The 26,070-nt window shown below is 43.8% G+C and overlaps 1 protein-coding gene across 2 annotated transcripts in view; it reads left to right on the forward strand.

The window, feature by feature from the left end:
• Nucleotides 1-500: 500 nt before the first annotated feature.
• Nucleotides 501-26,070, forward strand: part of Pigg (phosphatidylinositol glycan anchor biosynthesis class G) — a 30,492-nt gene continuing 4,922 nt past the window's right edge. The window contains exons 1-11 of one of the 2 annotated variants that reach the window (XM_021645620.2): nucleotides 506-1,289; nucleotides 2,134-2,339; nucleotides 5,081-5,290; nucleotides 6,863-7,051; nucleotides 8,037-8,178; nucleotides 15,422-15,634; nucleotides 16,864-17,081; nucleotides 17,541-17,822; nucleotides 19,583-20,040; nucleotides 22,253-22,444; nucleotides 25,496-25,805. In XM_021645620.2, the coding sequence (XP_021501295.2) occupies nucleotides 1,136-1,289; nucleotides 2,134-2,339; nucleotides 5,081-5,290; nucleotides 6,863-7,051; nucleotides 8,037-8,178; nucleotides 15,422-15,634; nucleotides 16,864-17,081; nucleotides 17,541-17,822; nucleotides 19,583-20,040; nucleotides 22,253-22,444; nucleotides 25,496-25,805 (2,574 nt within the window). In that variant the 5' untranslated portion in view covers nucleotides 506-1,135. Of the gene's footprint in view, nucleotides 1,290-2,133; nucleotides 2,340-5,080; nucleotides 5,291-6,862; nucleotides 7,052-8,036; nucleotides 8,179-15,421; nucleotides 15,635-16,863; nucleotides 17,082-17,540; nucleotides 17,823-19,582; nucleotides 20,041-22,252; nucleotides 22,445-25,495; nucleotides 25,806-26,070 lie in introns of both variants that reach the window. The other variant, XR_009591003.1, reaches the window with a different exon arrangement.

Genomic DNA, 26,070 nt, shown 5'->3' on the forward strand with positions numbered 1-26,070 from the left:
TTATTTTTTATTTATTACAATTTATTCAATTTGTTTTTTTCCCCATAATTTTATTTTTCTCATTAGTTAACCACTGAAATGTAATATCTGAAGCTATACAACTTCTAGAAGAAAAAGCTGAGAAAAACTTCCCCAACATTGATGCTATTTTTTTTAAACATATAACACCAAATCCAGAGAGTATTTTAAAAAAAATTGTACGTGATTACATCAAACTTAAAAAAAAATGTAAAAAGAAACACAAATTTGATGAAAATTTAACTTACAAAGATATTAAGTAATTCATACAACTTAACAGAAGCAAAACCAGTAACAGGACCCTTATATTTAAGGCTGGAAGACACACTTTAAAGTCCACCTTGGTCCTGGCTTCCCGGAAAAAAACGGCCAGAGAAGAGACCGCAAAGCAGGACAAGGCTGTTGTGTGGATTCCCTTTAAAGACTGGCTTCCGTTTCGTTGCATGAGCCCTGGAATATTCTGCATCAAGAGTGGAAAGACCTGGCGCTCTCTACTCCGTCTTCCGTCGGTACCTTCTTCGGTTTAGCGGTTCGTGCCAGAGAAGGGGACGCTTTTCCAAAGACGGGGACGTCCCTCCTTGACTGGTCACCTATAAAGTCAGGGTCGCTTAATTGCAGGCGTGCCCAGAAACAGAAACAAAGCTCGACCTGTCACAAAAACTGGGGCAGTAGTACTCGGCGGAGGTGGGTACGACAGGCACCCTGGAAAACCAGACAGCAAGCGGACCTCCGCCTTCCCGGAAACAGCCACAGCTGGAAACCGCCAGGGCTCTGCGCCTGCCAGCTGCGCCGGCTCGAGCTGCGCCCGGCAGAGGCGAAGGCGCTGAACCCGGAACCCCGAGTGGGCGGGGCAGCGCGAGGACTCGTGCGGGCCCCGGAAGCGGGCCGCTGAGTGGACCACCCGGGACGCCGTGGGCCTTTGGGCGCCAGGGTGGGCAGGGGCTCCCCGGAGGACTAACCGGAGGGACCGTCCGCGAGGAAAATCGTCCGGCAGCGACTGCGGGCGCTCGCCACCCTTACGCGTTTCCGGTGCGCGGGCGCTGGCGAGGCACGCTGGGAGGTTGCTCGCCGGTCAGTGGTACCCAGTTTCAGGCCGTCCGGCCAGCGGCGGGCCACCATGCGGCTGGGCTCCGGGGCCTTCGCTGCCAGCTGCGTAGCCATTGAGGTGATCGGGGTCGCCATATTTATTCGGGGATTCTTCCCGGCTCCTGTTCGTTCCTCTGCCAGCTCAGAGCACGGTGCAGGGACCCCAGCGCCCGAACCCGTAGCAGGTATTAGACCCCCTCTCCCGGTGGTCCCCGCTTTCATTCTGTCCCGCCTCGGAAACAAATTGTATTCTTTTAGCGTTGTTTCTGTACCTTGCCACTTTGAGGCGTTCGCAGCCTCCGGCCCTTTGTCGACCTTCCCCTGTGGTAATCAGAGTAAATCGAGTAACTCAGGCTTCGCCTCTCATTTGCTGCTCCACAGTGATCGTTACCCCTTCTCCTAATAATTCTTTCAGTAACTCCCAATTTACGTTCCCAGTTTTGACCAGTAGGACATAACAGGTAAAATTTCTTCGGACCATTTTTCTACAGCTCTCCTCCAGTACACCTCCCCGGCCCTCGGTGGTTAAGGCCTCTTTACATTAGTACCTTAACTATCCTCACTTACACAGAAATAAACCCCTCATAAAGACTGCTGCTGGGAAACAGGTTCACATAATCACAACCGCTGGACATGTAAACAGTTTGTAAACCGGTTCACTACGTGCAAGCCTACGCTTTAGGCCACACTTGGGGCTCAGGTCCCAGCTGTAGGTCTCTTACGCAGAGGCTTCTCTGTCCTGGACTCTTAACCATGCTGCACATTACTGGGATACCTACTAGTTAAAGCACAGTCCCTCCCTAGCCAGGAGATGCCCCCTTCCTGGTAGTGTGAGCTACCTACAAGCCTTGAAGGAACCTTCATAGGTGTCTTGTCTGGCCTCTTATTAGATCAACTCGACACTGGCTATCAAAAATGGGCCTTCTTTCAAGTTGAAATAGATAGGATACATGCTAGACGAATAAGCTAAAAGATATTGAAGGCTAAATAAAGTTTTAATTTAATTTCCTTTTTTCTAAACACTCTTAGGAGCCAGTTCCAACTGGACCAAACTGCCATCACCTCTCTTCAGTAAAGTTGTCATTGTGTTGATAGATGCCTTAAGAGACGATTTTGTGTTTGGGTCAAAAGGTGTGAAGTATATGCCCTACACAACTTACCTGGTAGAAAAAGGAGCATCGCATAGTTTTGTGGCTGAGGCAAAGCCACCCACAGTTACTATGCCTCGAATCAAGGTAAATTTAACCTGATATTTAATCAGTGGTGATTGGGCACTTTTGAAAGTTTAGAGAGATTACCTAACCTGCTTGGAGACCCTATTTTAATAGCATGGAAAATAGTGTTGTCAGTGTTGCTGGGCAGTGGGATGCTGAAGGAATCCTGTAAGATGAAACCATCTTTGCACTCCTTGTGAAGTAGCCAGAGTTCACACTTCATGGGAAGGGAGAAGGATCTGCAGCCAGATTGTCCAAGAGATGTCCTTCCCTTTGGTAGCCTACTGCTTCTCTTAGTTATCAGGCTTGAGGGAGCCTTTAGGGATATTCAGTCTAGTTCATACATTGTATACATAAGAAAACAAACTCAGACAAGTTAAATTACTAGTCAAAATTGTGTTATACAAAATGGTCAACCAAGTATGAACTGGCTTCAACAATTGTTAGTTCTACTACATAATAAGGTGTTCAGTGTGGTGAAGGCAATTCTGAAGTTCATAGTGCTTTACCTGACAATCAGGCTAAAAAAGAAGAAGAGGAAGGGGAAGAAAAAGAGGAAGAAGAAAGCAGCAGCCATATCTGTAGACTGGCTTGAAGACTAGTACTGAGGAACTGCTAGGTGTTGATACTGTATAATTTCAGGCGAACAGCACTGCTTTCTTGGGCTTTGAGACTCTGGATGTGCAAAACCATTGACAAATAAGCACTCAAATAAACATGGTGTTACATTGTGATGAGTGCCTGATGGGAAAGAGCAGCAAGTAATTCTGAGTGTGGAGGGCAAAAATACAATTGAGATTACAGAGTCAGAAAAGCCTGTCTGAAGAAATTATATTCAGAAAGATACTATGAAGGGCTGGAGACATAGCTCAGCAGTTAAGGGCACTGACTGCTCTTCCAGAGGACCCAGATTCAAATCCCAGAACTCACATGGCAGCTCGCAACTGTCTATAATTCCAAGATCTGACACTCTTGCATGGACATACATGCAGGCAAAACACCAATGCATGTAAAATAAATGTAAATAATTTAAAAAGTAAATGAATAAGTAAAAATTAAATTTAAACAACAATACTATTAGGATGAATAGGAGAGTGTCGGCAGAAGGGAGAATGTGTGACTGTCCTACATTTAAGGAAGATGTATTTATGTGTGTGGGTGTTTTGCCTGTATGTGAGTATGTGTACTACAGAAGCCAGAAGAGGGCATTGTGTCCTCTGAGACTGGAGTTCCCAGTGGTTGTGAGCTGTCTTGTGAGTGCTGAGAACTGAACCTGGGTTGTTTGCAAGAGTGTCAAGTGCTCTTAACTACTGAGCCCTAGGCTTTTAATTTGTTTTTAATTTTTATTTTTAAAGCAGTCTTTCAGTGAGCTTCTCTGGCCCAGTGTAGGTTAGGGTCAACCAATGACTTGCAAAAGTTGTGTTTGAGCATGTCACACATGAAGACTCATGTGTGCTGGGACGCTTGCCTCCTCTTCAGCCAGAAGAACTAGTAAGTTTGGCTATCTATGAGTCTCTCCAGATTGCCAGATATACATGGGTACTTTAAAACTTGTCCACAGTTGTCTTCTTTCCCAGAGGCCCTTTTCAGATTTCAAGTTGGCTTTTTGCTTCTCACAGCCAACTGTAATAGAGCCATTATTATCAGATCAGATAGAGAATGAGGGAAACAGGAAAAACCACAGGTGCAGTGATTCTTTGAGCATGACTATCCAACTCATTGCATAATTTTGGTGACTATTAAAGTTCTAAAATAATTGCTTTTGATAGTTTTTGTTGGTGTTTCTATTGCTGTTTGGGGGTGGAGTGAACTAGCCAAGCTCCTCATCCTGCCATTCTGGAAGTCTGGTTGATTTATATTTACATTTTTGGCTAGTGCTAAAACTCAGTATTAGAGCCCTTGTCTAGCATATGTACAGCCCTGAGTTCAAGCCTAGAATCTTAAAAATGAAGTTTGCATTCATTCATCACTGAAAAATTCTTATCAGAACTTCGTAGGCATTACAGATTCCTGTTCCTTTTCTCCACAAACCTATAGATGTTGATCTTTAGGTGGTGGAATAAGTCCACATCATGAAGATTCATTGTTGTTACTGTGGACTCATAGTCAGGGTCTGTGGTAAAAGTGGGGGAGAATATTGACTCTATAGCAGAAAGCTAGGAGGATATTTCACACTTACCATCTATTGTACAGTGCCCCATTGTGGGTCTCATGTTTCACTAATATTCCTGGCCCAGGTCACTTTGAGAACTATGTATAAGCAGGATTTCCTCTTAAAACAAAGCAAAACTGAGAGACAGATACTAGATTTTCTAGAATGTTACGATTGTTAGGGTTTGTGAGCTTGCTTGTCACAAGAGCAGTTAGGTCTTAGTGAAGCCCTGCCAGAGGATCTGAAGATATAGGTTTATGTTTTCTGTGTGCATACACATACGTTAGTATTAACTTTGTCATTAATCCATAGCTTAGGTAGCTGGCACTATGTCTAACTGTTACTGTCTTCTCCTTCACTATTCTACCAATGTAAGGATTGCCCAAACTGTGTTCATTAAATAATCAGGTCTTCAATAATGAGTTTGATTTTTGTCCAAAATCTGTCCCCTGTCTTCGCCTCCATACTTCCCTCTTTGTCCTAGCTTTGACTCGGTCTCTAGTACAGGGCCTGCTGTAGGTCTGTACCCACTCGTTTGACCCCACGTGATTGTCTTGTCTCTGCCACACTTTGGATCTGTGCTCTGAGTTGTGAATGTTTCTCCCTCCAGGCATTGATGACAGGAAGTGTCCCTGGCTTTGTTGACGTCATCAGGAACCTCAATTCTCCTGTGCTCCTAGAGGACAATGTGCTAAGACAGGCAAAAGCTGCTGGGAAAAGAATAATCTTTTATGGAGATGAAACATGGGTTAAATTATTCCCAAAGCATTTTGTGGAATATGATGGGACAACGTCATTCTTTGTGTCAGATTATACAGAGGTCAGTCTCTCTCTTTCTCCGTACCAGGTCTCGTGTAGCCAAGGTAAGGGTGGAACTCCTTATGTAGCAGAGGCCATTCTTGAACTCTATACACTCACGCCTCCACCTCCAGAGTGCTGGGATTACAGCCATGTGCTATCATGCCTCATTTCAGAGATCATTTTTTTTTTTTTTTCAAGACAGGGTTTCTCTGTGTAGCCTTGGCTGTCCTGGACTTGCTTTGTAGACCAGGCTGGCCTTGAACTCACAGAGATCCACCTGCCTCTGCCTCCCCAAGTGCTGAGATTACAGGTGCGTGCCACTGATCCTGGGCAGAGGTCAAATTCTTAAAAAGAGAAGAATTGTTCCATAGCTAGAGTCTGATACTACTATTTTCCCTTTAGAGGTGATGCTATTTCTTGTGTAGTATTTCTTAATTTATAGAGTGGTTTAACAAGATTATAAAAATCATTCATTCACACAATCAGTTGTAAGTGGTAGCATAAATCCTGGTACAGGTATGAGCCAAGGTATGTAGGCCCAAAATGCAAATAGTTTTACAGACATTGAGGACACAGAAGATGAGGAGGCGTGCACAGCAGGGGAGCTATATCATTGAAGGAGTGAGGACCTTCTACATGAGCAAAAAGAAAAGCAACAGAGTTAGAGTCCAGAGCCTACCTGCGATTCTCTAACTGTTGGAATCTACAGGGAGAAATACCCTCACTATGAAGGCTTGCAGTGAGTTCTGTAGAATCTTATCCTAAGAGGTATGTGCCTGTGCCTGGAGTATAGGCTTCTGTAAAAGAAATCTGGGGATTAGAACCAGGTATGTGAAGGCTGGGACTGAAGCAAAAGAGATAATACACACATGTTATCTGTATAGCACTAGAGGCCAGTCTTTGAGTGTCTGTAGTCTCATTGATACCGTTTCTAGAGTGATAAACCCTTTCCACAATTTACCAGGGCAGGTACAGTGTAAATTTTCAATAGTGACAAAGTTTTGAACATTATGTATGACATTAGGTAGAAACACTTTTCTTTGTGGTACGTGTTTTAGTGGGAGGAAAGTAGGCTCACTGAAGACTCAAGGCTAAGCAGGCTACTGGCCAGGCAGGCTCTGTTTACTTGCTCACATCTCCATCATGTTTGCTTCGGAAATGGGAGAGATTATAAATGTTGTTCTGTCCCTTCCGAGAATAACCTTAGCATAGGACTGTTACTCATCCCTGAGTGTACTGTGCTGTCTTGGTCGGCCGCCTCTTTACCTTTATTACCCCATGTCTTCTTGGGGCCTTTTTAGCTTTATTCAGCTTTAGTTCAGACCAACAATGATCCCAGGGGGTGGGGGTAAATGCCAGAATAGCCTTTGCTAATTTAAATGATCTGTGTAATATGTTGGTTCCCAAACTAGAGACATTAAAAAGAATAGGAATAAGAGCTTAGTCGACTACATTTTTTAATGTGTTCAGGGGTTTTGTTTGATTTTGGTTTTTGTTTTTTGATTTCCATGAGTTACCTAAGATTAACTCCTGATGATCCAGGAAAAATTAGATGCACTGTTTATATGTACTTCTCCCCCTCCCCTTGAAGGTGGATAATAATGTCACAAGACATTTGGATAAAGTGTTAAAAAGAGGAGACTGGGATGTGTTAATCCTTCACTATCTAGGACTGGATCACATTGGCCACATTTCGGGGCCCAACAGCCCCCTGATTGGTCATAAACTCAGCGAAATGGACAGTGTCCTGATGAAGATTCACACTTCTCTGTTGTCGAAGGTAAGACTTACTGTGATGCATTGCATCGAATTTTGTATTGCCAGTATTTCCTAAAGTGAATGAAAATGACTGAGAGGGCACTGTGCCCCATTGTCTGCCAGCCAGTGATGCTTCTGCCATAGGGACCCTCTAGACTGCTGTTGTAAGGATTCTACTATTTGTAGAAAGGAAAGGAAAGAAACATGAGAAGTATAGTAAACTGTATAAATGTGTCAAAGGAAAACTCGGGCAGGAGGGACCAGTGTCCCTGTACTAATGAGAGGCTGCACTTTTAAATGGTGTGTTCAGGACAGTCCTAGAAGAATGTTCTGTTTGAGCAGAGACTTGAAGGGAGAGAGGGACAGGTACTTGCTATCGGTGTGGCTGTATATCAGGTAGAGGGAGCCTATGCAGTACCTCTGGAGCAGACAAAAGAAATGGCTGGAGCTCTGGGCAGAGAAGCCCCGTGACCTGCCTCGTACTTCCCTGGATGCTATGCACTTTACCCTTAAACAGTCCTGTAAAATAAACACATTAGTTTCTTTCTTGACAGGAGATTGAGGCAGGAGGAGTCATGTGCCCACAGTTTGGAAATGACAAATACCTTGGTGTCAGAGGTCATAAACACAACCCTTATGTATTCTGTGAGCTATGCATTGTTCTTGATTCACTTGTGGTATGATTTGGCTCTACCTTTTTATATGAGTAAGCTCAATGGAAGAGATTTAATAGTTTTTGTTTTTGTTTTTCCAAGACTCGGTTTCTCTGTGGAGCCTTGGCTGTCCTGGACTCATTTTGTAGACCAGGCTGGCCTCGAACTCACAGAGATCCACCTGCTTCTTTCTGCCTCCTGAGTGCTGGGATCACAGGTGTGCACCACCACACCTGGCTGAGCCTTAATCCTCTAAGGTGGATGAAAGTGAAGTTCTACAGTTGTTTCCTTGGCAAGACCACAATATGTTTTTGCAAGACAAGTACAGATGACAGGGTCTCCTTTGCCTTACAGGAGAGAGAGAGTCTTTTACCCAGTTTGCTGGTTCTCTGTGGTGACCATGGAATGTCTGAGACAGGGAGCCATGGGGCCTCCTCCACAGAGGAAGTAAGCACACCTCTGATCTTAATCAGCTCTGCATTTGAAAGGAAACCTGGTGAGAACTAACAATGATTACCGTTTAAAACTATGTTCTGGCCTAAGTTATCCCAAACAATGTGAAATAAAGATTAAAGGGGTAATAGGCAATCAGGATTTACAGTTTAGAGTCTTTGCCCTGATTCTCAAAATAGAAATACTCTTTTTGGTAAGAATTCTATTGTAGAAATATTACTATTTAGGTATGGAACTATTCAAATTTTGCCTTAGGCTGGCGAGATGGCTCACTGGGTGGGGCACTTTAGGCCAAGCATGACTAGTTGAATTCCATCTCTGGAACCCCCAGTGAAGGGAGAAAGATCACTTACAGGTTGTCTTCTGCCTTGGCACGCATTGTGTCCATTGTGTTCACAGATATACACAGCCCTGGCTGACCTGGAACTCACTCACTCCACAGACCAGGCTGGCCTCAAACTCACAGATCTCCTGCCTCTGCCTCATGAGTGCTGGGATTAAAGGCGTGTGCCACCACTGCCCAGCTCTAACTTATTGCCAGCAGCTAATATTTAAATATTTTAAAACTTGCTCACTGTTTAAAACTGCATGAACAGCCAGAGTCGGGTCCGGAGAAAGCACAGTGTGCCAGGTGTGGCCCTCTTTCTTAGTCAAACAGAATCCCCGCTATCCTGCGCCTGACTCACCCGGCTGGCTTAGTCCCTTCACAGCTGCAAGCCTTTCTTCCTCCACTTTTTCTTCACTGTTCTTTTACACACACACACACACACACACACACACACACACACACACACACACATTGTTTTACACACACACACACACACACACACACACACACAATTGTGCATGTCCTTAAGTATACACAGACAGCTGGTAGTCTGTTTAGTGTTACATGTATCTATGTAATTTGAAGGCTGACTACTTGCTCCTGGATAGCCAGTTAGGGGCCCCGTCCCTGGAGAGGACTATTTCTCTACTGTGAACATTCCTTAGTGTCCAGTAGTTCTTTGTCTGCAGAGGCTGTGAAATCTGCCCCTTCCTTGCTAGCATGTCTATTGATATTTTACTTCATGGGTGAAGGCTCCATGTCCTTTCAGGAGACACAGTATTATAGCAGCTTTTCTGATCCTCTGGATCGTAAGGTCTTTCTGCCTCATCTATGGAAATGTTTCCTGAGCCTTAGGTTCAGGAATTATGTTGTGGCTGGACACCCCGTGATCACTTGCTCTCTGCATTTTGACTAGTTCCAGTTTTCTGAAATAGTCTCCATCTGATACAGAGGGAAGTTTCTTTGAGGAGTGGTGAGAGTTACTCTTGTCTGTGGGTATAAGGATAAATACTTAGATGCAATTAGGAATTACACTGCTTTGGTAAAGTGGAGGTATTAAGTTCTCAAAAATCCATGGCCCCGCTAGTCCTGGGAATTTGTTGGCTTTGTACTACCAAGCTTGATTTCCGTGCTGTTGATTGGGCCTTCAGTGTAATTCAAAAGCTGTTGGTTACCACCAGGATATGAAGCTGCTATTGTGTCCTTAGAGTTCTCCTGCTGTGCAGCTGGGCAGGACCACTGGTTGCCCCCTTTCTGGTGCCCTGTGTGCGCCTGCCTTTTTTGCTGTCCCCAAGCCCGGAAGCCCCACTCCTGCACCTGATTGTTCCTTTGTTTCTGAGGCAAAACAGATGAGCGATGGTCTCTTTCTACCTGGGAGAGGGCAGGCTCTCACTTCATTGTACATGGGCTGAGTGATGGGGCTACATTCCTGGCTGACCTCCTGTGGAGTTGCTGTCTCTTGGAGCTTGTGGGTGGGTTGGAGAAAGGGGGTTATCATTCATGTGCCACAGACTCTTAAAGTTCTTACAAAAGTTCAGTAGGTTTTCATGATGAATGTTTCTTCATTTGATAAATAAACTTAGATAATTCTAGACTGTAAATGGTGGCTGTTGTTTTTTATGAAGTTTGGATTATCTGCCATGTGATTTCATAGACTGCCTCTCAGCCTGCTGCTGCCTATCCTGAGTCTGCGGGCCCCAGTGGGAAGCATAGGTATGGTCACTCCAGGGGAAAGGGAAGAATAATGTCCTCCTCCTGGACCTTCGTAAGGGCAGAGCAGGTGTGTTGGTCAGCTGACTCACCGACTAGGAAGGCCTTGGCCTGTTTCATAAACTTGCTGTTTTATCTTTCAAACCTAAAATGGTGCCTGACACTTTTTTCATTAGTATTTGTTTATTAAAAGTTTAAAAGATGGGTGAAGTAGGGGTGTCGTGGGCCTGATGGAAATGTATAAAAGTCGTGGAAAAACTGAGAATAGTTCTCTGAAATGCCTGTAGATAAAGACCTTTGTCTCTTATGTTCACATTACAAAATTATAGTTATTAAAACAGCTTGTGCTGGCAAAACTTGTCAGGCCCATCAATGAATAAAATAAAGAGGTTAGACTGCCTACAGATTGGGAAAGAATCTTCACTAACCCTTTATCTGACAGAGGACTAATATCCAGTATATACAAAGAACTAAAGAAGCTGAAAAGCAGCAAACCAAGTAATCCAATTAAAAAATGGGGAACAGAGCTAAACAGAGAATTCTCAACAGAGGAATATCGAATGGCAGAAAAACACTTAAAGAAATGCTCATCCTCATTAGCCATCAGGGAAATGCAAATCAAAACGACCCTGAGATATCACCTTACACCCATCAGAATGGCCAAGATGAAAAACTCAAGCGATAACACATGCTGGAGAGGTTGTGGAGAAAGGGGAACCCTCCTCCACTGCTGGTAGGAATGTAAACTGGTACAACCACTCTGGAAAGCTATCTGGCGCTTTCTAAGACAAATAGGAATAGTGCTTCCTCCAGACCCAGCTATACCACTGCTAGGTATATACCCAAAGTTTGTTCAAGTACACAAAAAGGACACTTGCTCAACCATGTTTATAGCAGCTCTATTTGTAATAGCCAGAACCTGGAAACAACCCAGATGTCCATCAACGGTGGAATGGGTACAGAAATTGTGGTATTTTTATACAATGGAATACTACTCAGCAATCAAAAAGGAGGAAATCATGAAATTTGCAGGCAAATGGTGGGATCTAGAAAAGATCATTCTGAGTGAAATATCCCAGAAGGAGAAAGACAAACATGGGATATACTCACTTATATAGACCTATAAGATATGATAAACATAATGAAATCTATACACCTAAAAAAGATAATCAATTGAGCAGACATGGGGTAAGATGATCAATCCTCATTTAGAAAGACAGATGGGATGTGCATTGAACGTATGACAGGAGTCTACTGAGCGCATCTGAAAGACTCTAACTAGCAGTGTGTTCAAAGCAAAGACTCATGACCAAACCTTTGGCAGAGTACAGGGAATCATAAGAAAGAAGGGGAGTTAGTCTGATGGGGAAAGGATAGGAGCTCCACAAGGACCAAATATATCTGGGCACAGGGTCTTTTCTGAGACTGACATTCAACCAAGGACCATGTATGGATATAACCTAGAACCTCCACTCAGATGTAGCCTGTGGTAGCTCAGTAACCAATTGGTTTCCCAAAGTGAGGGGAACAGGGACTATTTCTAACAGGAACTCAATGACTGGCTCTTTGGTCTCCCCACCCCCGAAGGGAGGAGCAGTCCTGTTAGGCCACAGAGGAGGGCTTTGCAGCCAGTCCTGAAGATACCTGATAAAACAGGATCAGATGAATGGGGAGGAGGTCCCCCCATCAGTGGACTTGGAAAGGGGCACGGTGGAGATGAGGGAGGGAGGGAGGGACTGGGAGGGAATGAGGGATCGGGACACGGCTGGGATACAGAGTTAATAAAATGTAACTGATAAAAATAAAATAAAAAAAAAAAGAAAAAAAATAAAAAAAAAATAAAGAGGTTAAAAATAGATTCCAACATAAAAGCTTTATTAATAACAGTGGCATCTCACATTAATGAGACAAAGACAGGACACTCAGTATGTGATGTTAATGTTGCTAGTATGCCCGGTAACTTGGTAAGCAATGATGCTGGTTACCTATCTCACTTTCTAAACTAATGTAGATCCCAGACCCGAACATTCTAACCTCTTCAACCCCCCCCCCCCCAGGGTTTGTCTGTGTAACAAAGCCTGGCTGTCCTGGACTTACTTTGTAGAATAGGCTGTCCTCGAACTCACAGAGGTTCACCTGCCTCCTGAGTGCTGAGATTAAAGATGTGTGCCACCATGCCCAGCTCAAAGGATTCTTTACTGTGAGAAATTTCGGACCTACCGAATATAGACAGTGTAAGTTCCCCCAAGTTCAGTGGTCACTATCCGGCTCTAGCTTGTCTTGGTCCATCTGTACACACTCATTTTGCTTGTTACCTGGGGACCTCAGAACCCTGAGTAAGCATTTGCTCCACGTGATCCTGACTACATTTCAGAAGTGTCAGTTCCTTAATATAAAAAAAAAAATGTTCAGATTTCCAATGTCTATCTCTTTATTTGTCTTAATTTGTTAGGTATAAATAAGATCCAAACATTGTGATGTACTAGTGTGTTTCTTAGGCCTCTGTTAACTTGTAGGCTCCCAACTCTTTTAATTTACTAATTGATTTACTGAAAACAAATTAAATTGCCCATGCAGCCCTCTGTGATCTGGACCCTGCCCCAAGTCTCCTCTGTAATGTACCTGACCTCTCTCCTCTCTGTTCCTGCGTCAGCCTGCTGGTGCTGCCAGGTGGTCTGTATTATATGATGACGCTTTTCTGTTATCCTGTGAATCTCCTCTTACCCAAATAGTCAAGCAGCCTCAGAGCATGAAGTTCAGCCTGGTTGGGTTTGGTTTGGGTTGCTCTGGTTTAGTTTGATCTGTGTGTGGCTGTTTCTAGCAGAAAGACATTGTTTAGCTGTACTGGTTATTTTTGCATTGCCGTGCTCAAACACGTTATAGCTTCAGAGCATCCAGTTGTTGCTTGGTCCTAAGCACTTGTGGAAGACATTGTGGTAGCAGGAATATATGGTGGAAGATAGCTTTTGATGTCACAGCAGACAGGAAGCAGAGTCTGAAGAACCCAGCCCAGGATAGCATACACCCAAGGACCCCATGACCTACTTCGGTCACCTAGGCCCCACATCCTAAAGTTTCCACAATTTCTCCAAATGGTGCTGCCTGCTGAGTACCAAGGATGCAAATTCATGAGCCTTTCAGCAGGACTTTTTTTTTTTTTATTATTATTCCAAACCATAACACTGGACTTCATTGTGATATTAGTAGTCACCAGCTAGGAGTTTGCAAAGAGTTGTGTTTATTTCTATAATTTTTAAAATATTACTTAGCTATTACTTTAGTCTACTTGTGCTATTATAACAGAATCCTAGGGACTTGATAATTTATAAAGAAAAGGAATTGATCTCCTGTTGTCTGCTGCCTGGGAAGTCTGAGTATCAGGATCTGGTGAGGTTTGTCCCTTCTTCCAAGGTGATGCCCTAATTACTGTACCCTGGAAGGAAGGAACATTGTATCCTCATGTGACAGAGGATGAAAGGGCAGGAGGATGAGACTCCTTCCAACAGGCCGTTCTCTAGTGGTTCTAGGGCTCATGAGCTGATACCTGACAAAAGGCACCAACTCCCAACATCAGTACATTGGATATTAACTTTAAAAGTAGATCAACAGGAATAATTTTATAAAGAAAATGCCCCTGTATACTTTGGATTTCCCAGTGATACTATTTGTATAAGAGAGACAAAGTTATTCTTCTCATGTAACACTGGTTTCAAATGAAATTAGTGACTTCAGTATTATCCTTTAACTAGGCCAATTAAACTTTTTCACTTTTTAGTAAAATTGTGAATTCATACTTTTAAGCCTATTGAATAGTTTCTATTCTTTATAGCTACTAATCTTTTTTTTTTTTTCATATATTTGGCTAATGGGAGCATCTTCATATTAATTCTCAAGCCCTTTAGACAAGACCCCAATGGTCTCCGATTCCTCTCTTGCCCTCTGAGCAGTGTTCCCAGCTGCCATGTCTGTGTCCTTCTCAGGGCTCAGTCGGCTTCTCCAGGTGCCCTGATCCTTCAGGTAGAATGTCCTATCTCAGAGCGAGAAGTGTGGACTTATGCTGGGTTCCAATTAGGTTTCTGGACAGAACAAGGAAATCTTTTAAAATAAGGTAATCTTGAGTTTGCATTGCTACTTCCAGCTCTCATTCAGAACTATGAAAACACTTCCTTAGATCTGGCATCTGCCTTCTTCCATCTGAGCTTAAAATCCTGGTTAGAGTTAGCATTTGGTAGAGGCAGAGCATCACATGGAATACACATATGTTATCCCACAGTGGACACACTCAGTTTTAGAAGAGTATCTGACGGCATCAAAGTACATTTGTGCTGTTTGCTTTGTGTTATGTTTGCTTTTCAGCTCAAAACAATGTAAGAAAATAGTAGCCTTAAGTACTGGAAGATAATAAGCAACAATGTTGAAGTAGCGAGTTTGTCCAGAATGTAAATATGACCAAATCAAATGTCTGTACAACCAAAAATTACTGCAATTAAAGTAATGCAATTAATGCAATTAAAGATACACACTCACATTTGTGTATCTAAGAAGCTTTGAGCAGAGCCATCTGGAAGGACTTCCTGGAGACCCAGTAAGCTCCGTAAACCTGTCCTGATGCTTCTGGGGTGGAGTGGGGTGGGGTGGGGTCATATTCTTTACCGAGGAGATAGCCAGGTTACTTTTCATCCAAGGTTGTTTTGTATACCAAGGCCCTGAACCCAGCACCTGAACACCACAGCCTTTCTTCTTCTAAGGAGCTGGTAGGGCAGACAGCTACTGCAAGCTTGGAGGCATTATCTGGATAAGCAGAATCTTAGGTGTCCTGGTCACTGGTCGTGCCTGCCCAGCTGAACCCAGCCTTGTCCTGCTTTCCTTAGAGAATATCCTGCTAATCCGAACTCTTGTTGACTTGGCAGCTCCCAAGTGACCATCTCTTGGCCTCTCTGTGGCTATTTGTCACTTCCATGCCCAATGCTACAATCACAATAGCTGCATTTTTTGAATTAGACTCTCTGTCCAGTGTATTATAAGCCACTTAAGGGAAGGCGGCACTTGATAAGTTTATTGACATAAAAATCAAGGAGGTGGTTTCTGTGTGAATCTACTTTGAGTGGCTTGAAGACATGGTTTTTTTGACTTGTATTAGTTGTAGTTGATCAAAATCAAGAATAACTTCTATGTTCTTCCTTGTAAAAATCTATTGCTTAAAATGTTTTTTGTTTTTGTCTCTGATTTTTGGTTTTTTTTTCTCTAGGGGATATTCGACATCCAAAGCACGTGCAGCAGACTGACTTGGCTGCGACACTCGCAATAGGACTTGGTTTGCCGATTCCTAAAGACAGTGTCGGCAGCCTCTTACTCCCAGTTATAGAAGGAAAACCCATGAGAGAACAGCTGAGGTTTTTGCATTTAAACACATTACAGCTTAGCAAACTGTTGCAAGAAAATGTACCAGCGTATGAAAAAGGTGAGGGATTGCTACTTCCAGCTTCTCTCAGGTCTTTGTGGGTTTTCCAGTCAGTGATTTGCAATGGAGCACTTTGTAGTTGTTGCTCTAATTATGAATGTTATGTCCAGTTTTCTTAGACCCTTAATTGTCGTTACTAACAACACCCATGAATATAATTAAGCTATTTGAAATCTTCCATACATTTATTCATTCAACAAATATTTACCAAGTTTTTGTTTATGAACAAGGGACACTGGCCAGTTGTGGTGGTGCACGCCTTTAATCCCAGCACTCCAGAGGCAAGCAGATCTCTATGGATTCAGGGCCAGCCTGCTCTATAGATCTGGTCTACCAAGTTCGAGGACAACCAGGACTGTTAGAGAAGCCTCATCTTAAAACCCAAACACACACACACACACACACACCAAACAACCAAAAAAACCCTGGAGATAAAGCATTGGCTGGTACCAGATCTGTATTGTCACGGAATCTTTCAGGGTAAAGAGAATAAAAGTATTGTGGTAGATGGCTGACGGTAACCAGAACCCTAGGAGAAGACTGACATAGAAGCATAGATGGGTTGTTATCCTAAGATGAGCCTAGCCTTAGAGTTAGGAGGGAGCTTTGAGGGTCGGACGGTATAGGAGATGAGTTCAGACATGCCATCAGAGGTGAGGGCAATAGAGGAGCAGAAAGGTGGACTGTGGGTAAGCAGATGATTTTGTCCTATCTGAAGATAGTGGGGCTCTTTCTAAGCCAGAAGGAATGATAGGAGGCGTCTCTGTGAGACCTGCATGCACCACTTGAGTTACATTGCAGCTGATTTGCTGTGCTATGTCCAGTCTGTCACAGCCTAACACATCTGTCACTGGCACGCCCTCACAGGTCTATACCAGGCTGACCTTGAACTCAGAGATCTGCTTGCCTCTGTCTTCTGGGATTAAAGGCATGTCTGTATTCCAGCCAGAATAGTCATGTTGCTGGATTAAAATTCCTCTACAGAAAAAATGTCTGAGCAGCAGTGGATGTTTATTTCTGCCTGTGCAATGTATACTGAGTACCCAGGTTCTAGGTGTGTTGACAGTAGATGGATATATATCATCAGCTGCCACAGTATTACTGAGTTGTTGCTGACTCTTCCTGCCTGGGAATGATTACCTTCATTTTAGGTATCAGTTCTTAAAAATGTGCCAGGAATAAGTGAATGTGCTAAAGTTATAAATATGTATAATCTTTTTGTCTGATAGATCCTGGATTTGAGCAATTTAAAATGGCAGAAAGGTTGCATGGGAACTGGGTCAAACTGCATTTGGAAGAAAACCATTCAGACATTCTGCTTGGCCTGGGAACCAAAGTGCTCAGGCAGTACCTGGGCGCCCTGAAGACCCTGAGTCTGTCTCTGAGCACACAAGTGGCCCACTACGACATGTACTCCATGGTGGTAGGGACTGTCGTGGTTCTGGAGGTACAAATGCTTAAATTGGTTTTGCAACTCAGCCAAAACATGATGCTTTTAAATTTATGTATCATTGCTGCTGGGCCTGGTGGTATATGTAATTCCCAAAATCAGGCTACTAAGAAAGGAGGATGGCTAATTCATGCCAACCTGGGCTACAACGAGACTCTGTCTAAAAAGAAGAACATTGGTATAAAACAGAAAATAGGCATGTTCTTTAGTTCTTCCATTGTACATCCAGATTTAAGAGGGTGCGAGGACGTGTCAAATGGCTTCATTCAGCCTTGCTGTGAAAGATAAAAGTATAAGTCAAGCTATACAATTTTGGCAAGCAAAAAAATTTAATTTTCCCTTGGGTCATTTTGTTGAGTTGTTTGTGTGTGAGCAATAGGTTAAGACAGGTTGGTCTCATTTTGAGTGGACTTCCCTATGCCGGGCCTTTCAGACACCCTGGGTCCTCTCTTTCAGGTTCTCACCCTCTTCCTCCTGAGCACACCACATGTGCTGTGCAGAAAAGCTGAGCTGGATGTTCCTCTGTTGTCTCCTGTGTTTTCTCTGCTCTTTTATTTGATATTCTTGGTTCTTTCTGCCATTCATGTGCTGGTGTGCACCTCGTCTGAGAGCTCGTGCTACCTCTGCAGCCTCCCCTGGCTGGCAGCAGCGAGCGTGATGCTCCTTATTTCTGCGCTGCTCTGTGCAATTTTGTCTGCTCTTATCAGGATGGTCATTGACAGCACACTGCTGACGAAGGTATGGCTGTTTCCTTGGTATATAATGTGGTCCTTGTGGGTGGGCTTTAGTTTTATTTTGCCAGCCAATCTTTCATTAATAAGAAATTGATTTAAATCTTGTGTGTACCAGCATTGTAGTGCTGAAGGCACCCTGGAAAGACCACACACCAAGTAGATTGCAGGAGAAAGACCTAAGCAGGCCCTTCCCGGGCTTCTGGGCATCTTTGTCTGTGATATTCTGGTGTGCAGTCAGGTCACAGTTTTTAACTTCAGCTGAAAAGAGCTGGATGGGGGCAGAGGTGAGAATAGGGCTCTGGATGTAGAAGACAGGGAACGTGCGGACTGAGTCGTAGAAAGGGTCTCTGCCCTGCGGCTGATGGACCCTGAACTCAGGAGCTTGCCAAGGAAGCTTGAGCCCTGTTGGTCTGTTGTGCCTCACAAAGCTTCCTCCTCAAGGCTTCCATTTTTCTGTGAAATTGCTAGTCTCTGGCAGCCTTTGTTCATTAGGTAGGTGATGGCAATGGCACAGTGTGATGGCGCAGTGTAAAAGAGGTATTTGGTTGCAGTGGAGTCCACAGTGTCCAGAGCCTGGGGTTTAGAAACCCCGTGTGGTCACTCCAGCTGCCCCCAGTATACTCTGTCCTCCTGTCCCCTTTCCTCTCACAGGCCTTTACAGATCCCCTGTCATGTGTCTCTGTCTATGTTTGTCTCCTTAGGGTCTTTCTGGGTTCATGGTCTTTCTCTAGGTGTCTTGTTATACATAGTTAACAGTTACCAGAACAGTAAGCGACGAGAACTTTTTTATATTGAGGTGATGTGTATGTGTGTACAGGCGTGTATGTGTGTGCATGTGTGTGTGTGGGAGATGGTGCACATGTGGAGGTCAAAGGAGAGTGAGAGTCAGTTCTCTCCTTCCACCTGTGAGTCCTGAGAATAGGACTCAGGCCATCAAGTTTGGCAGCAAGTGCCTATGCCTGCCAAGCCATCTCATTAGCCCTTGGGCTGTTTTTAAGTTTGTGTTGGTCAGTCTTTCATCACTGTGACAAAATGCCTGATATCAACAATTTAAGGAAGAAAGATTTACCTCAGCTTGCAGTTTCAAAAATGTCAGTCCATGTCTGGGGGCTCCATGATTGCCTGTGTGGAGGCAGGTGGAGGAAAGGCGTAGCTGAAAAGAGCGGCATCTTCATGGCAGCCAAGGAGCAGTGAGAGGAAAGGAAGGAGATGGAAGAGTTGTTCCTGCTTATTCTAATCACCATTCAGTGGGGGGAGGGGGAGGGTGGCAAGCTCATTACAAAGAGTTTCCCTCTTTGGTGAGGAAGTATTTCATATCTAAACCATAACATAACTTAAGAGATGTTCTGTTGCCAGCTTTTTGTAGTGGAAACTATGTAGTCCTAGGGAAATTGCTATCATACGTGGAACATGATGGCTGGGCAATTCTTGGGTTTGATCACTGCATTGAGGATCTGCTTTCAGTCTCTGACACTGAGCTTGGGACTTACAGTCCTGGGTGAGGACAGCTGACTGACATGCTAAGCCCATGTCCTCCTGGTTAGCGTAAGAACATCTTGACTTCCTTTAGGCTGTGCTGCAAGAAGAGAGGCCATGTCTCCAGTACATTGGGTTTCCTCCCCAGTGGGCAGTTTGAGTTAGGTGGGAAGACAGCAAGTGTCTATCGTGAGGCCTTTTCACTCTGAGCAAGGGATGTTAGTACATGCAGGGTGAAATACACACATGTTCAGATTATCCCTAACATACTGCATTTCCTTCTAACAGAATGCAGCTCTTCCCAGCTCAGGGTGGTCAGAGGTGAACCTCCTCCTCCTCCTGGGCACAGTGGGCCATGTTCTGAGCCTGGGAGCCAGCAGCTTTGTGGAGGAAGAGCACCAAACGTGGTATTTCCTTGTTAATACTCTGTGCCTGGCTCTGATCCAGGAAAGCTGTAGGAGTTGCTTTCTGGGAGATGAATATGAACCTCACCGTCACTTCCAGGTGGAACAAGGATGTGTGGACATCCTTGCCTGCTCTCCGCAGGACAGCACAAGCTACAGCACTCCTGCGCCTGACAGAGCAGGTAAACGGGTCTCCCTTTCTGAAGCACAAGGAAGCTGCAAATGGTGGACAGTGCTGGCAAGTCCGTGGCTGGTGCTGATCTGCTGCCGGCTACTGCGGTCCTTGAACCAGACAGGGGTGCAGGGAGCCCATCGGCCTGATATTAGCCACTGGCTTACCAGGTGAGCATGACCCCTGGGGTGAAGCCCTTTGCACCCGAATAGTAGTACAGTCTTCTTTTACATCCTGTCCTTTTAAAGATATACATTAAGACTAAGCTAATACTTGAGATCTAAAGAAGTAGAAAATGTACCCCATCAAGGTGAGTAGAGACTAGCTTAATAGATTCAGTTTATTAATGCTGAATCAGAGTAACTGTTAATGATTGAGAACCTGTGAGTTTTAAAGTGATCATTTTGCTAGATGCGGTTCTGGGAGCCAAGGTGGTTCATTCTGCACTGCCGCTCGTGGACAGGAAGACAAGGGCAGTAGGCAGAAGGTTCTGGTCTCTGCGGCACCTTTGCCTCCGTTTCCACCCATAGAGGGCAGAGTACGTAGCACATCTCGACATCTCCTGAGGTTGCAAAGCCAAGAAGAGATGTAGATGGTAGTAGATGGGACTTTGAAGAAGGGACTTGAATTAAGTGGAAGAAACTGAGTCTGTCAAAGTCAAGAGCAGACTTTTAATTTTTAATTATCTGACAACAAAGACTCAAGCTAAAATAAAAGAACAGCAAAATAAGAATGTCCAGAGGAACAGACGGTTGTAGAGCTGTAACGCAGAGGGTCAGAAGTACTCCCGCCAGTGCTTGGGAAATGTCAGGTTGATACTGTGTCGTGATTTTATACCTGTATAGTGGAGAAACAAAACCGTACAATACTGTCCAGACCTTCCAAGTGCACAGCCAACCTGGATGTGGGCCTCAAAAAGATTCTAGTTAATATAGTAAAAGATTATATTAACTAGGTTATCAGACGTTCATGATCCCACAACTACAGCCGGCATCTTTGAGGTATCTGCCGTGTGCCTGTACAACAGCCCTGGAGAAACATCACTGTGTGGTCCTCACTTTGGAGTTCAGGAAACAAAGAAGGAACAGGGCTTGGTGATAGGCCATATCGCCTCAGCCCTGCAACATGAAGTGGTTGCTATGTGAAGGAGTTCCAGGTCCTAGAAGAATAGAATGGCATTGCTGCTCTCTGAGGAACTGAGGCGTTTGGTGTGTGTGCGTCCCGCACGCCTTCTCAAGCACACTGCCTCCTGCACCTTTGCTTCTGGAATCGCTGGGCTGTTCTGTCAGTTGTAAAGAGCCACTTTAAAGTCCGATTAGCCACCCACTCCAAAGCTGTTTTAGTTAAATACTACTTTACCATGGTGGCATTCAGCAGTCCAGAGAGATGCCTAGGATGTACAATGTAAAGCCTAGTAGAGACCTCCAGTGAGGCCTGTGGCTGTAAGTCCTCTCTTCCCACCCTGACAGTCATGTATGTCTTTGTTCTCTCCCCCCAACCCCTGTGTATGGGGTGTGTGTGAGTGTGTGTGTGAGTATGTGAGTGTGTGTGTGTGTGTGTGTGTGTGAGTGAGTGTGAGTGTGTGTGTATGTGTTTTGAGACGAGGTCTTACTCTATTCAAGGCTGACCTCAAACTTGTGATCTTATACCTAAGCCTCCTGTTTGTCAGGATTACAATATATGTCACCATGCCCACTTTCATTAAGTTTTTTAAAGTCTTTTGCCATTTCTATGTATATCTTTCCAGAATATGTCTCTAACTACTATTAACTGTCTAAGCTTTGTGAACGTGGACTATGTAAATAATAAAGGAAACTGGCCTGGCCAGAGTTCTTGAGCACATAGTGCTGCCTCTGCACCTCTCTGGACAGCCACCTGTGAGAGGCTGGGGCCAAGGGAACTGAGCTGTGCGAGAGAGCAGCAGAACCAGGCAGAGGATGCACTGAATCAAGGGTGTTGGAGGGCAGAACTGACTACCCAGTACCAGCATCTGAGACTATCCTAACAGTAAGAAAGCCAGGTGTGGTGGTGCATGCCTGCAATCCCAGCACTCAAGGAACAGAGGCAGGTGGATCTCTGTGAGTTCAAGGCCAGCCTAGTTTACAAAGTGAGTCCAGAACAGCCAAGGCTACCCAGAGAAACCCTGTCTCAAAAAACCAAAAAGAAAAAAAAAAAAAGAAGGAAAGAAAAAGAAAGAGGAGTAAGATTTCAGCATGGCAGCCTTTGTGACATTCCAAGAACCTTGGTTTTTATTTTACTTTGTTTTTCTGGCTTTCTAGGAAAAATCATGATTTTAATGTAACTCTTTTGAAACCCTTCAGTATAATTGTAAATCACCAATTCCATTTGGTAGTAATTTGGGTATTTTCTTTCTCATTTCAGCTCTGACCACAAAATAGAACTCTCAGGCCTGGCTGCCTTCTCCCTGGTTTTAGTCTTCATGTTGGTGCAAAGGGGGTGCTCCCTTGTATCCAAGGTGGCTCTAGCACTGGGGCTGCTGGGTGTCTTCTGCTACAGGGCAGCCATTGGAGTCGTGCTGTTCCCATGGCAACCATATAACAAAGGCATTTCAAAGTAAGTGAACCAGAGATACAAAGGTTTACTATTACATGTTTCAGTGTTTTCTGTATAAAAATGCCATTCTAATCCTCACAACCCTGGAGTTTAGTTTTTATGGACGGTGATTTCATTTGCAGCCATTGTATCCTGGTCAAGAAAACTTTAAGAACCACTTTGTTAGTATTCTTTTGGGAGAGAAATAACTTAGAAGTAAGATCATTGTATTCATTTTTTTTAGTTAATATTTAAGTCATGGGAGTAATGGATAGAGTGATAAATTAGTTAACAGCAACCTGCATTTACTAGGACTTGGTTTTGCTACGTGGGGATGTGGCTATAAGAACAAGGATAGTAATAGTACCGACACTCCCAGTAGCTGGGAAAGGAAGTGAGTTTCCCTGTATTACTCTTCTAAGACCCAAGAGTTGCTGCTGTGCGAATCGAGAGGGCCAACCCTGAGCCTAGTGTTTGCAGTAGTACTGCTGGGGGGTTGGTCAGGGCTGCAAGGTGTGGCCAGCCTTCTCACGAGCAGAGGGGCAGCTGTAAACAAGACACCTCACATCCTCTGACACATGTACAGTTGAAAGCAATAGATAGGTTATAGTTGTTCAGAAGTAGGGGCACAGCCCTCACAGATGGTGGAAGCTCTTTTCCTAGAACACAAAGGGTGGTGTAAAGCAACAGGTTGTAAAGCTTACAAGGTGCCCCTTACCCAACAGGCTGTGTGTGACTTCAGTTGGTAAAATACCAATTGTCATATTCAGGACCCAAGATCACAGATAGATTGTGGCCTTACTTTTTACTCACTTCGGTACCTTACAGATATCTAGAATTAACAAATATTGAGAGCCAAGGACTACAGCCAGAGGCTGAAAGGCTTACCAGGAAACGGCTGCTGATAAGGGTGGGGTGGACTAGGTTTTTGAAGCAGGTAACAGCAGTGTGACTGCTTGACTTCACCTGAGTCAAGAAGCCAGAGGGAACATGGCGATGGTGATTGAGACTGGACGTTGTGTAGAAACAAGGCTCTTTCTGGAGTCTGGAGCTGTGGGCAGACGACAAGGTTAGTTGTTACCTGTGGGTCTTGTTTAGTCTAAGTACAGCGTGTGGATGCATTCTTGTTCCCACCCAGATCCATGTACTTGGTTTCTGCTTTATTCATCTTCAAGCTACGCTCGCCTTACTTTGCCTTCTGTTGAGCAGCAGCCTGTTTGTAGATGCCCAGAATGTAGCCAGTGTGCCTTTTTTCTCTGCATGCTCCTTCCTATAAAACGTATCCACCCTCACTTTGTCTGTCTTGACTTCTGAAAACACACTGGTTCCAGGCCTCCCTGGTTTGAAGAGTGCTCATATTCTGAACTCATCCTGGCTTCTGATCTGTCTGGTTCTGCATCTGTTGATTCCACATTCACCAAGTAGACTGTTAAGCTTTAATCTTTCCTTTCTTGTCCACTCAGAAAGCCAGGCATGCCTAGGACTGAAAGTCATGTGGAAGCCCTGAGAACGAGAGGTGCTGACTGTTCAGTGCAGGGAACCTATCTGGATGCCCCTTCTACTCTGCCCTCCCATCTGGTGCCCTTGGGTCATCTTCTGGGACACAGCACTTCTTAGAAATATTCTGATGGCTTTGACATTTGCTGGATTCTGCTTTAATGGAATCTATATGGGCCTGTTTTTAGCTTTTATGTTAGGACACATATGGTCAGGAATGTTAGGACCCCAGCTCCTCAGCCAGGGCCACACCGCCTCACATGTAACACAACAGTGCCACTGAATTAAAATAGTCATACTAAATGGGAATGTTTTTAATGCATAAAATGTTGTAAGACACTGTGATACAAGAAATTCATGTTTAAAAACAGATACACTGCTGTGTTGCTATTTCATTTAAAATTTATTTACTGAGTATAACTTTCAGTGACCATCTTTTCTTTAAATTAATTAATTTTTATGTGTCCTGTGTGTTCTGCCTGTATGTGTGTCTGTGCACCACGTGTGTGAAGAGGGCATTGAATCCCCTAGGACTGGAGTTTCAGGCAGTTATAAACCACCATATGTGTGCTGGGAAGTCAAACCTGGGTGTTTTTGTTGTTGTTGTTATTTCTTTCTTTGTTTTGTTTTTTAAATAGGATGTTTAAGTAACTCTGGGCATGGAACTCACTGTATACTGGGCTGGCCTCTAACTCACAGACTACCTGCCCCTGCCTCTGCCTCTACCTCCTAAGTGCTGGAATTAAAAGTGCATACCACTACACTCCATCATTAAGTGACAGTCTTAAAGTATATAAATACCTCATTTATAAACTATATTTAAAATACGCTAGTTTGGGGGTATATATTTTAAAAGATGAAATTATTAGGCAGTCTTAACTGACATTAACTGACATTCTTTGTATACTTAAATTGAGTTAGTTCATAACAGTACGTAATAGTTACTAAGCTTCTATTGTGTGCCAAATACTTCATGTCTGTATTTTATAAATATATAATTCCTAGGATAACCATGTGATGTGTAGAAAAACACTTTCTGTTTTCACACATAATGAAATTGATTGTCAGGGTTAATTACATTGTCCAAACAACAGAACTAGTGAGCGGCAGAATGCAGACTCAACGGTTTGGGCCACTGCACCGACACTTGCATTTTACACATGTCAACATGGAGGTTCTTGAATCCGCGTGGCTATGAGCATGCTCAATTGCAGTTAGCATTTTTGAAATTTCAGATACCCAGGCCTTCCACCAGCACAATGGCTTTTCATTTAACTTTGCAGAGTGGATTCATGATTTTCTTGGCATGTTGTAAGAACATAGCTCTGGTCTTGCTACCAAGTGATACTTGCACCACAAAAGCAAGTTTCCCCCAAAGTCATCTCCATCAGGATGGTCCACACTGCTCCTTCAGGGCACACATGTAGATCTAGATGTGCCTTTGGTTTCTTTTTAGCTATACCGTCACATTTTGGCATTCCTAATTAGATACCTATTTTAAATGGGAAAGTATGTACTTGAATTTTTCTAGGTGGTACAAATTAATCTAACATGTTTTGATTTTTTTTTTTTTAGGGGTATTATTGAAGCTCGTTTTGTTTATGTCTTTGTCCTTGGCATTCTGTTCACGGGTACCAAAGACTTACTTAAAGCACAAGTCATTGCAACAGACTTGAAAACCAAGACTGTAGGTTTGTGGGAAATACATAGTGGATTAGTTCTTCTGGCAGCATTGCTCTTGAGACCACACAATCTTCCAGTGTTAGCGTTCAGTCTCTTGATTCAGACTATACTGACTAAGTTCATCTGGAAGCCACTGAGACATGACGCAGCCGAGATCACTGTCATGCATTATTGGTTTGGTCAAGCATTCTTCTTTTTCCAGGTGGGTTTTCATTGTTGCTGTGGGTAGAAGGCTAGCAACTTTTATGTCATCTATCTTTTAGTTTTTCTTTGCAAAAGTGTTATAAGATAGAAAGTTATATGTGTTTGGTGAAAAAACTTAAAATGCATGGAAAATTATACTTAAGTCTTATGTGGATTTTATTAGCTAAATTACAGTTTGTCGTTTTAAAAAGATATGCTTGACCAGGTATAGTGGTACATGCCTTTAATCAATCGTAGCACTGGGGAGGCAGAGGCAGGTGGAT

Source organism: Meriones unguiculatus, chromosome 3 (genome assembly GCF_030254825.1).
Source record: "Meriones unguiculatus strain TT.TT164.6M chromosome 3, Bangor_MerUng_6.1, whole genome shotgun sequence".
In the NCBI taxonomy this organism is placed as follows: domain Eukaryota; kingdom Metazoa; phylum Chordata; class Mammalia; order Rodentia; family Muridae; genus Meriones; species Meriones unguiculatus.